Source organism: Gambusia affinis, linkage group LG10 (genome assembly GCF_019740435.1).
Source record: "Gambusia affinis linkage group LG10, SWU_Gaff_1.0, whole genome shotgun sequence".
Taxonomy (NCBI): Eukaryota; Metazoa; Chordata; class Actinopteri; order Cyprinodontiformes; family Poeciliidae; genus Gambusia; species Gambusia affinis.
The window spans coordinates 753,917-765,825 of record NC_057877.1 but is presented as its reverse complement, the minus strand read 5'-3'; the positions used below and the strand labels follow the sequence as shown (position 1 = coordinate 765,825).

Genomic DNA, 11,909 nt, shown 5'->3' with positions numbered 1-11,909 from the left:
TGGTAGTATTATAAAAATATATAACACTAACAAACAGCTAAGATGAACCACAGTTCAAGATGTGCATATTTAGAGGACCACATAAAATTAAAGTTAACCAGTACAGCTGATCATAGAAATATCTAAGCAGTTGGGATACACTTCCAGATACAGAAATTGTTTTAGAATTTAAAACAAAATTATATTCAGAGAACAACACAATAAGGACCAAACACACCCATCATGTAATTACAACATTGTATGACTTTAATCCATAAATCTTGTCATATTAAAACAAGTGGCTATTTTACACAGCTCTTCCGAAAGCTAAGAAAAACAGAAACACAATGAATTGATGCAATGTCCAAATCTAGCCAGAATGTAGAGAGCCAGGCTGCAGACAGGACATTAACAGCTGGTACCATCTGATGGAAGAAGACATAGCTAGATACAAAAACAAGCCGATGAATTATCTACATCAGACAAATTAAGAAGTTTAACCTCTGAATCAAGTTGATCCGTTGACATTTAAAGCAAAGGAGCAAAATAACTTCAAAAAAAAAAAAAACCTATTGGTTTGCTGGTGAACATCACACAAACTGCCTTTCAAGAACATCTCAACAGTATTTAAGGTTAACTCAAGACAGTCCGGATAATTCAGTGCTTTGCATGTTTGACTGTGTTACAAGTTGATTTCTCTGAAACCTACAACTATTGTAGTGTATAAGTGTTGTCAGAAGTGTGCCCCCTCCCCACCCTCCCCCCCTCCAGAGGCAGCCCAGAGACGGATGTCCTCTTCAGAACAAACCCCGACCTGGGCCCAGTCCCCTGGATGTTGTCCAGACAGTTTCTATGCTCAGATCAGGACTGCCGTCTCACCGTCTGTCAGTCTCCATCAGCGCCTCAAAGATTTGATGTATACATATATACACACGGGAGGAGGGGGATAGTGATACAGACCCCTTCATCCCCCCCCCCTTCAGTAGTGGACAAACAGGTGCTAAGTAAGCAGTGATTCATTTATCACAAGAGTGAATTTGGTGAACAAAGCAAAGCAAGTACAGGGCCACTAGTTCTAGTCAACACAACATGGAAACATAAGAGCTGTTGCCTTCTTCTGGAGGTAATGGAGGACAGCTTTAAGAAAAATGAGAATGTGTGTCTTATAATCAGTTGTGCAGTACATTGTGTATGTGTGTGTGTTTAAAATGTAATCCGAGAACTGAACTCATCTTGGCCTTGCTTTCATACTTTAGTCTAATTTTAATGGCGTGCATGTCAGCTTTGAACTAGAACTAGAAAATATTCTGAGCATTTTCTCTGACTTTCTCTTCAATATAAAGGCAGATGTCTGCCACTGTGTTCCTGAGTAAATGCTCATTTTTATTCATAGCTTGACCTGAATTAGTGGTCCTGCAACTCAAGTAAAGGATTGGAAGGGACAACATAGAGATGTAATTCTGAATCAGGTAATTTTTTTTTTCTTCTTAATTTCTCTTCTCCAAAAAGAAAATGGAACAAAACACAAAGTTCACTTAAGTGATGGTGGCAGCAGCAGGGCTCAGCCTAAACATGCTGATCCATGACTGTATAACAGATGACGGCCACAGACTGTAGCTAACTTCTATGGTTTATTTCTAGATCTTGGCAGGACATCAGCAGGTTGGAAGGTCAGAGGTCAAGGCTCAGATGTCAGATGTAGAAAAGCCGAACCCTGGAAGTACTCACATGAAGATCATTGTCGTAGAACTTTGTCTCTATGATCACATTACCACTGAAACACAAGACATCAAAGTGTAAATGAGATCGTTCTGCTCAAAGAAAATCAAAGCTGCATTTTTACAGCAGCGATCCGACCAATAACTTGGTTCTCCTGGTTTCAGATCCAACCACTGTCGCTACAGATCTCCATGCAGGTGTGGCAGCGCTCCAGGTTTCACAGACCTCCTCGTTATTAAAAATGTCTTCTTACCCATTTTCATTAAATAGTTCAAACATTTTTTTTGCATGAAGGCAATGTTTTGGTACACGAGTCCTGATGCTGTCTCCGTCTCAGACATGATGGACTCAAGACCACACATGCAACATCCTTGGTTTTTAATGTAGCTTGGTGTGAGAGCTCTGGCAGCATTCAAACGCAACTGATGACCTGACTCCTGTGTGCTGAGCATAAAAAAGTGAGAGGGAGGAGAGAACAGGAGAAGAAATGTTTTCCTTCTCTGTAGAACAAAGAAAGAAAGAACCGCAGGTGGACTTAAGTCCTCCACCCTCCACTCACTCTGCCTGCAGCTAATGCCAAGTCAGCTAACAGTTAGCTGACTTGGCATTTAGTGCACTCTGCAGAATTTTCTGTCTTGTCTCTTTAACTTGTGACCAGCTCAGCAGATTTATTGGCCAGATAGTTCAGAATCAGCTTACATAAATGTTTGGCTTTATCTATACATTATGGCAGAGCAGGTTTGGAACAAGTGAAAAAAAATGTGGCCCCAGTTAGTCTGGAGTCCTATTATAGGTCTTCATCTGCCTCTCTTCTTACCCTGATGTGCCCATCACTTTGATAGAGGGTAAATCTGGACTCATCAGATCACATGACCTTTTGAGCTTGCTATCAAGTCCAATCTTAAGGTTTCCTTGCAGAATGAAGATTTTTTTTCTCCAGATAGCCTCACCTGTAAGTGGTTTTCTTATGGCTATTCATCAAAATCTCTTGAGTTCCCTTCACACTGTACATGTAGAAATGCTCTTACTTTAACTATCAAACATTGAACTTTGTTCTACTGTTTTTCTTTGATTTGATGCCATCAAGCATTTAAAAGTCATCACAAGTTACAATCTTTCAAGATATTTTTCAGACTACATTCATAGACGATGGTTCCTCACTTCCTTCCATTCTTTAATCGTACATTGGATGGTTCTCAACCCAAGTTTATTCGTTTCTGCATCTCCTTAAATGTTTCCTCTGTTTGATGCCAATGATTCCTTCTTAAACAGGCAAACATCCTTTCCATAACCACAGGATGTGTCTTTCTACATGGTTGTTTAAAAAAATTAGAAGCCAATGTTTGCATCAGCTGGGATTAAATAACTTACTGCAGTTAGAAGACCGTTTTCTGTGCAGTAATTATCCAATAGTATATTGGCCAGGAAGGGTATCTTAGTGTACATTGGAGAGAGATGAAAAGAGAAACAGATCTAAATAAAAAGGAAAGATGTAGTAATTCTGACTCCAAAGCAAAAATAAACTCAAAAGACATAAACACAACATGATGGTATTCAAAATGAGTGATGTCTGAACTGAAACAGAAAGAAGAGAAGACAGCTGTCTTACGTTAAGACATTGGCTGGCATCATCTGGGACTCAGGAGCTGCTTCTATCAGAGACTGCCATGTGTTGGTGGAGTTTGGGATGACGAAACCAAATTCAAAGAACCATTCTGCACACAGAGAGAAAACCCCACAGAGCTCCATCATCCCTTCATTTACAGTAGCAATCCCACAGATTACAACAGTCATTAACAGTGTCAATGCTCCATAAAGCCTGTTCTTGCATCTACTGGAAACCAGCAACATAACATGTTGTGATGTGGATACCATAGTGGCCCCAGGGCCCTCCTGGAACATTACTCCCAGCAGCGAGTCCCTGTGGACCGCCTTCCAACATGCAGACACGGCCAGCTCATTTCAGTTCAATCAGCCTCCTCCAGGCTTCCTTTAGTCACCTCATGCTTCTGGAGTTCTTTTCCCTGGATTACACCAGGCTGCTTCGTTTTACTACATGTGGTAGCAGTTGCATCCATCATGCTTATATTCTTCAGTTAACATTTCTGGGGCATAAACGGTAGCTATGATGCAACAGCCTACAAAACAGAAATGACTGACTGGGTGTTTGTACTTTCTAGTCCTGTGTCTCACTGGAGAGCCGTCAGGATTTGGTGGAGCAGCGCTCGCCAAAACCATCTACAGCAGTGGTCCCCAACCTTTTTATCACTGCGGATCGGTCAAGGCTTGGTCATTTTACTGCGGCCCGCAGGGGGTGTTATGGGGTGAGGGGGAGGGGTGAACCGTCAGACAAGGCTTCTGCATGTTGCTGTGCCCACTAAAGTATAGTTCACATGGTACAATTAAAAAATTTTTGCCCCGACTTTCACCATACAACAATCTTAGAACGTTCTGAGTTCTAAGATTGTCACTTGTAATAATTGTAGCAGATCATCCTGCAGTGTGTGGTGTGTTACCGCTTCAATCTAAAATCGGCCATATTCAACATGTTGAATTGTCTTGTCCCGACTATCGCAGCGTGTGGGGTTTGACCAGGAGTGAGAATGCAGCCTGTTTAATGTAACAGGCTGCCAATCAGAAAGCATGGTGACGTGAGCACCATGCTTTCTGATGTCCACTGAACCCAGAGTTCAGTGGACATCAGAGATGATAATTGGAAAGTAACAGCATAAATGTTTATTCAACATTTTGTACAAGGAATATTAACAGAAATGACAAGGAGAGTTGCTGGAGCGAACCTGGAAGTTGATAAACCTGGCAACTTTTCAGCTATCCATCATTAATGTGAGGTTAAAACGATAAGGCTACTCATTCAGTCAGGGCTTGACGCTGACACTAGCCATGTGCATTGCATGTAGATTGTAAACATAACATTATTTTGTACTACAACCTGGTTCACATGGCAAGATTTTAAAATTAGTGTAGTTACTTATCCATTATTTTGTGGCCATTGTTTTCAATGTAAAAATCAAAACAGTAAAAACATAATCATATAATTAAGCCCTGCGACAGACTGGCGACCTGTCCAGGGTGTACCCCACCTCTCACCCGGAACGTTAGCTGGGGATAGGCACCAGCAACCCTCCTGACCCCATTAGGGACAAGAGTGAACAGAAAAAGGATGGATGGATATAATTAAGCCATGAGGATAAATGTAACCACAGAATAGAAAACAATCTAAACATAGTGTGAGAAAAATGTTAAGTACGAAAACATAACTCGCCTCCAAATCTTAGTGCAGCAAATAGAGTGGCTGCTCCAGCCATCTTTTATCAAACACCTTTTCTTTTTGTTTCGTCTTTTATCACTTAAAATGAGTCCACAAACTATCACTACTTCTTCTATATCGTCAGACATGTTTGTTACTCTAAATTCACCTATGGTATGTTGGGGGTTTTACGGGATTTTCTTCAGGAATCGGGATGTTCGTGAGTGGAATTGGTTTGTGTGTGGTGTGTTGCTCCTGCCGTGTGGCTGGACACACGAACCGATCGAATCTGTTGGACTTTTATCAGCTCTGTGGTCACAGAGGTTTGGAAAATCGTCCGACGATCCTTAAATCGTGCCGTGTGAACCAGACTTAGGACTCATGAGCTCTACTCACCTTGTCTCGACCACTGCCCTAACGCTCTCTGACTCGGGTCGCTATGGTAACGCTTTATTTTCGTGAAAATTTTAACTCACAATAACGACAAATTAGTGGGAGTGTTTCACTTGTTTTTCTGCAACGAGACGGTCCCATCTGGGAGTGATGAGAAACAATGACACCTGAAGTGTTGCTTATGCACAGGGTGCTTGGTCTCTAGTGGAGAAGCAGTTTGAAGCTTCAGTGCGGGCTTGGAATGTGGGAATAACATACCGGGATAAATCCATTCTCCTGTCTCCTCTCTGGGACTTTTCCCTTCACAAAGAAACTTTCCAAATAATCTGATCTGTTTCTTACTCATGTTGCAAGAAGGACTGCAGCACAAAGAAAGGGGTGGGGACGGACCACTGTCAGTCTCATACCTTATTTGGAAATGGGACCATTGTACTCCGGAAGTGATGGGGGCGCCATTTCCTATATTATCCGTGGCGTCCTGTTTTTATTTTAATTTTGAAATCTGTGATATATCTTCACCTTTGGGAAGGATTTTCACTCTCAGAATGTGTTTGAACTTCTCTCTTCTGTTTACTTCAGCGCAGCTCACGGTTTAACAAATTCAGTAACTTTCTGAGAACTTCTAAATCTGCTCCTTAGTCGCATCTTTTCGGGCCTGATGCTGCCTCTAGTGGCGTGCGGGTGGTAACACAACTAATATAATTACATAACTAAATCAGAATAAAACGCCTTTATTATTTACTATTGATTTTGGGATTACTGGCACCATAAAAGATAATTTATCTTATACTTTAATTTGGGCTTCAATTCCACATGCTGCCATTATCTGTATTGAAACATAAATATGTAACTTAGTGAAATAAGAGGGGGATACTGCTGTCGCCGGCAGCACCATCATTGCTTACCTTCTAGACACTGTCCTTTGAAGAAAACCTTTTGCTCCAACCGAAATTTCTCCAGCTGCTCAGTGGAAGAGAAGTTCAGCTCTCTAGAAACAGCTTTACATTTCAAGATCTTCTTTGGGACACGAGCTAAAATGAAATTGTTAAAAAATAAAATAATCACAATAATCTAAAGACAGCTAATTTAAGAAGCAATCATAAGACTGATGGAGGGACAAGCACATTGGAAACCAGAAACCAGAAGCAGTTTGTTTATGTACCATGTGGAAGAAAGTTAGTGGGGGGTGGTGTTGAATTAATTCAGAATTTATTATGAATAATTTCTATAAACAAGTTATTAAAATTTACATAAAAATTATATGTGCATTACCACCAACAGGACTGCACAACAAATCGCAAGGACCAGGTTCAACAGACCGTTGTTAAAAATTTTAATTTGTTTTCAATCAACCTACATGGTAGAAAAAAGGATCAAACTACTCACAAAGTCCTGAAGACCTGTTAAAAATGACCTTCCAGTTTTTTAGCTCTCGAGGATTGGAATAGGACAAAATTACTCTGAAGTTTTCTGAAGTTGATTTGACTGTGATTTTTAGTATTAGATTAGTTGCATCTTCCATACCACAAGCCCACTCAAAATAATTAGTTGCAGACTAATTACTTTGTCTGCAACTAATTATTCCAGGGTAACCCCTGAACAGAGTAACCCCACCTCTTGCCAGGTGACAGACACCAGCGACCTCACAAGATGGCCGACTGACCGGTGAAATTTTAAGATACAAAATGACTTTGTCTTCAGAGGGTTCCGGGTGTTTCCGAATGTCGTCTCAACCTCATTGACTGAAGCCACCTGCTGATCATGTTTCCTATCTGAGCCTAACAACCAAATTTATGCGTTTAATAAAATATGTACTGAGTATATACCTTCATGTTCTACCCCTGGTACAGACAGATCCTCTGTTCCTTGCCAGAGCACCTTCCCCGTCTCTGCATCACGGAGATTCATCCAGTTTCTATAGAGAAAACGTTAAGCAACAAAAACAACAAGCATCCAAAACTCTTAGAAACCATCTCTGCTTTCACAGTGGTTTTTCTGCCTTGGAGTTCAAATGACAGATTGGCAAAGAATCCCACATTCCAAACATCCACCACTGGCCTAATCCAAGTAATTCATCTGATCAGCCAGGCCCAGCTGTTCGATAATAAGTCCCAGGGTTCAATAATAATGAGTCCATGATGAGAGGATGTCCTTAGCCTCAGCTAGTTCATCTCAACAACTACTAGTTTTTACCAAAATAAAAGTATTTTTCCTTCTCCATGTCTTGATTGGTAGATTTCAGAATCTCTCATTAATCAGCTCCACCCTCTCATTTGTTTGTCACATAGCATCTCCGGCCTGCCCTTTACCAGCTTTTACAGCAGGGGTCTCAAACTCCAGTCTTCAAAGGCCGCAGTCCTGCAGTTTTTAGATGTGCCACAGGTACAAAACACTGGAGTGAAATGGCTTAATTACCTCCACCTTGTGTAGATCAGTTCTCCAGAGCCTGAATTATTCTATTCAGGTGTGGTGCAGCAGAGGCACATCTAAAAGTTGCAGGACTGCAGCCCTCGAGGACTGGAGTTTGAGACCCCTGTTTTACAGGCTTATTTCTCTCTTTTTTTTTTTTTTGTTTCCATATTTTAACTCTGGCAAATACTCAAAAATGTTCCCCAACTGTTCCTGCTTTAGCAAAGACAGTCTGGAATGTTAAAAGGAAACATGCTACCTCTCTGAAAGAAATCCTGTTTTATTTTTTACCAAGGTCTTGTACTGATGATGGGAGAAGCTGGCCACTGCTCAAAGCAGTTCTGAACGAGGTTCAGGTCTAAACTCTGTGTGGAAATCTTCTTCATCCTCCATAAACCACAAGTGAAGAGAGTGAATATTCTATATACTGAATATTTTGTTGTATGTTTCATCTATTGATATTGATCAAGTGTCTATTGCAATACATACTGTTATTTATCATCCAGCTACTTCATCTGCTTTGAAAGACAGTAAATCTGGACTCAGGCTCCATGACCTTCTTCTGTTGCTCATGAAATATGGCAGTTTGGTTATCTATAGTGATAATCATGTGCCAGTGTGTCCTGTACACTGATAGTGAGGCTGTGTTGGTTCTGTCGAGTGAGAGAGACCTGAACATGAGGTAGTATGCTGCTGCAACAACTTCCACCTACAAACCAAAGGGCTCTGTTTAGGGCCCAGTGTTTCTTAATTCCAGTCCTCACGCCCCACTGCCCTGCATGTTTTAGGTGTTTCCCTTCTGCCACACACCTGGATTGAATCTTTGGGTGATTAACAGGCTCCTGCAGTACTTGGTGGCTGCAGAAGATGTTCAATTGTTCTGATGGAGAGGCACATCTAAAACATGCAGAGCAGGGGGGGCAGAGGACTGGAATTGAGAAGCACTTTTTTAGGTTTACATTTCTGTCTCAAGGTCTCATCATTTATCTGCTAAATTGATTTTCTTCAGCTACTTCTTACAATTCTCAAAATGTATTCTCAGTTTACTTGTACAAACCAATCAATTACTTGTGCTTGTACAATTTAAATAATTTCTCACTTTCACTCATTTACTTACAGTTCTGTATTTTGAAATCTGATTTGAATCAAGTTTCATTAGTTAGGGTAAGACTGTGCTGGAGTCACCATGGTAAAGTACATCTCTGTGTGTGCTGATGTGTACTATCTGCAGTGTTAAGCCAAACATCCACCAAAACACCAAAGGGGTGTATTCAACATAATTATTTTAACAATATCATAACACCATCCTCTATATTAAAGTTAATGCAATTTTATGACTGAGTTGAAAAGACAAGAAGGAACTGAGAGGAGCAACTAAGTTCTTTATCATCCTAGAGTTGACTCCAGGCCCCTGTAATGATTACACAGGTATATGGAAAATTAATGAATTCAGGTTTTATCTAGCAAAGTTGGAAGAAGGGGAATAAAACTAAATGTACAACATATCTCTAAATGTTGGAAAGTTGTGTAAGATCAGATTTTATAAAGCTTTTCTTTCCTTTATTTTAGTCAACTAGTTCAATATTGTTTCAAGTCTCTGCCCTGCACAGATCCCACTGTTGTTAAACAGCTGTTACATTTTACATTAGTTACTTTCACTTGCCCTAGAAATGGAGATGGCTTATTTTAGCGAGGAAGTCTTTGGTTCAAATCCCATCTTGGGCTTGTTCTGAATAAAGCTTCCATGTTCTCCCAGAGGCCTCCAGCTTCCTCACAGTCCAACATTTCAGGATGATTGGTTGATCTGTGCCCAGAGCACACTCTATCAGCCAATCATCACTGGAGATAGGCACCAATCCCTCCCATGAAACATGGTCTAGAGCAGGGCTCTCAAATGCCAGTTCTAAAGATCTCCTGCAACTTTCAGTTGGCTTCTGCTTCAGCACACCTGCCTTCAACATCAGCTCATGAGCAGAGCTCCATAGAGCTGGACTGCATGCCATTTGTGAATCAACACCAAGGAAACACACAAAATGTATTTCTGATGCATCTATGGTGACTTTAGATTATGAAGAATCGTTCTTGGTTTATCTGAGGTTAGTTTCCAGTCTCCCTGCTTCCTCTGCAGAAACTGTTGCAGGTGTCTACAGATACATCAGGAGTTACACATGAAATCTAATGAGCTCCTAGAGACTCCTGTCCAAAGTGGACACTGAAAACACTGCAGTTCATTTGTTCTGCAGGCTTTTATTCCACCACAATTACTATCATCTCTACTATGCTCCCTACATATAGCCATATCTTCCAGAATAAGATATGGCTCATATCTTATTCTGATAAATATCTAGTAAGATATTTATTATCTTGTTATAAATGTTCAGCAGTAGTGCTGCTGAGCACTGCTGATACTGCTATCAGTAGTGTTTAGACAGCTGCAGCTCAGCCACAGTCAGTCTGACAAGTTGAAGAGCAGCTTCCAGCAAAGCAAATCTGGCTTCAGCAGCATGTTAATCAGGTTGGGTTATCCTGAGCTACCACTGCAGTCATGCTGCTACAGGTTGTAAAGTGGGATGGAACTAAAGGGAGAGCACCAGCAAATATAAACATGAATCATCTATAATTTTATTTTTATTCAGAGAACAAAAATAGAAATATAAACTGCATGTCTATTACCAGAATATCACCAAGTATTTTCCTCAGAAATTAGCTAAGGACCGTCCATCTGATATTCTACATCAGTAAATCAAATTCATCCTTATAAAAACATTTTAAACTACCACTTCAACAGTATCTTAGTTGTAAGTAAGTATCTCGTCCACAGGTCTTATTTATTTACATCCAGCAGCCCTAACATGCTGAAATCTACTGTTCAGAGTTTCCGTGTTCTCTGCGCACCAACAGCAGACTCTACTCCTATTCAAATTTTCCGGATTAGAATTGGGATGGAGACCTAATCTCCATCTGAAAGCCCAGAGAAAAAGCTTGCTCCTCTCCGGGTCATTCATTATGAATATGAGCGCTTTAGTCAGAGCGAGTTTATTTACCCAGCGTCTAAAAAAACCCTCGCTCAACTAAGATTCAGATATTTCCGGCCGTTTTCCAGATTTTACCACAACACTTGACAGAACGCTATATTTCACATTCAGAGACACATGGACTCAGAAGTTCCGACAGTCAACATGACTGCTAGTTCTGAAGATCTGCCTTCAAGGTGGATCTAACACGCGATCTGTGACTGCCACTTCTGGCTCATTCAACCCAACAAGCTCATTCAAGACAACAACAAGGCCACGGCAGCTCCACATCCTGCCGACAGGCCATCACTTTCACAGAGGAGCCATGGTGAAGAGTTGTGAGCAGATCCGCAGCAGCTCAGCTTACCGAGCTACCTGCTAGCTTACTGCATCCTGAGCCTTACATCACAGCTGAAAAAAGGATACAATTTAAAACCCTTTAGTATCTCCTTGGCCCTGTCTTCGTCCGAAGACATTTCGGGAGTGGTTCCTCTTAGCGTTTCACGGTTTCTCCAGAATTTGCTAATAATAAAAAAAAAAAAAAAAAAAAAAAAACAAAGAAAAAAACCCACTAACAGCCGTCAACTTTAACCGAGCTAACTAAATATCGTCCTGGAATAGCGGAACCAACAGGCCCAAACAATGAACCATGAACAGTTGGACTACAGGATAAATCCGATTCCACTAATGGAATTGGCTAAACACGCTCTGAGTGAACAGACAGTAGTCTCAGCCAATTTACAAGTTATAGCAGCGTGAACGAGCCAATCACAGGCAGAATGTCAAAGGTGGGCGGGACGAAAGAGATTAACGGGTCATCAGGTTCGACGTCACAACGACGTTGCATTCATTGGAAACAGAAAATTTGAACTTTAAAATCAGGGTGACTTCATTTGGGTGGATTGAAAATGTTTCAATCACCAGCCTTTCTAGCTGAAGTCACTGAAATCTTAAAGAGGGTACAACTAATAAAATATATGACGGATAGAACTCAGTTTTCACATGTAAACCATAAAATGGCATAAATTATATTCCCAATTCCTTTGGACATTATTTCCAACGCAATGTCCAAGGCATTTTTGAAATGCTAATGAACATTGCATGTTCATGCTAATGAACATACTAAT

The 11,909-nt window shown here is 40.8% G+C and overlaps 1 protein-coding gene across 1 annotated transcript; it reads right to left on the bottom strand.

Annotated features, from left to right (window-relative positions):
- Positions 1 to 223: 223 nt before the first annotated feature.
- Positions 224 to 11,550, bottom strand: pde6d (phosphodiesterase 6D, cGMP-specific, rod, delta). Its single transcript, XM_044128967.1, has 5 exons — positions 11,209 to 11,550; positions 7,186 to 7,274; positions 6,265 to 6,390; positions 3,308 to 3,413; positions 224 to 1,753 (listed from the first exon to the last, which is right to left on the bottom strand). The coding sequence occupies exons 1-5, from the start codon at positions 11,256 to 11,258 to the stop codon at positions 1,672 to 1,674; spliced, it is 453 nt and encodes a 150-aa protein (XP_043984902.1). The 5' UTR covers positions 11,259 to 11,550; the 3' UTR covers positions 224 to 1,671.
- Between the last annotated feature and the right edge of the window lie 359 nt (positions 11,551 to 11,909).

Coding starts and splice junctions, on each gene's coding strand:
- pde6d (XM_044128967.1), bottom strand. CDS start 11,258: ATGTCTTCGGACGAAGACAGGGCCAAGGAGATACTAAAGGGTTTTAAA. Junction 7,275..11,208: donor ATACTAAAGGGTTTTAAATT/GTATCCTTTTTT, acceptor TTTTCTCTATAG/AAACTGGATGAATCTCCGTG. Junction 6,391..7,185: donor ACCAGGGGTAGAACATGAAG/GTATATACTCAG, acceptor ATTTCATTTTAG/CTCGTGTCCCAAAGAAGATC.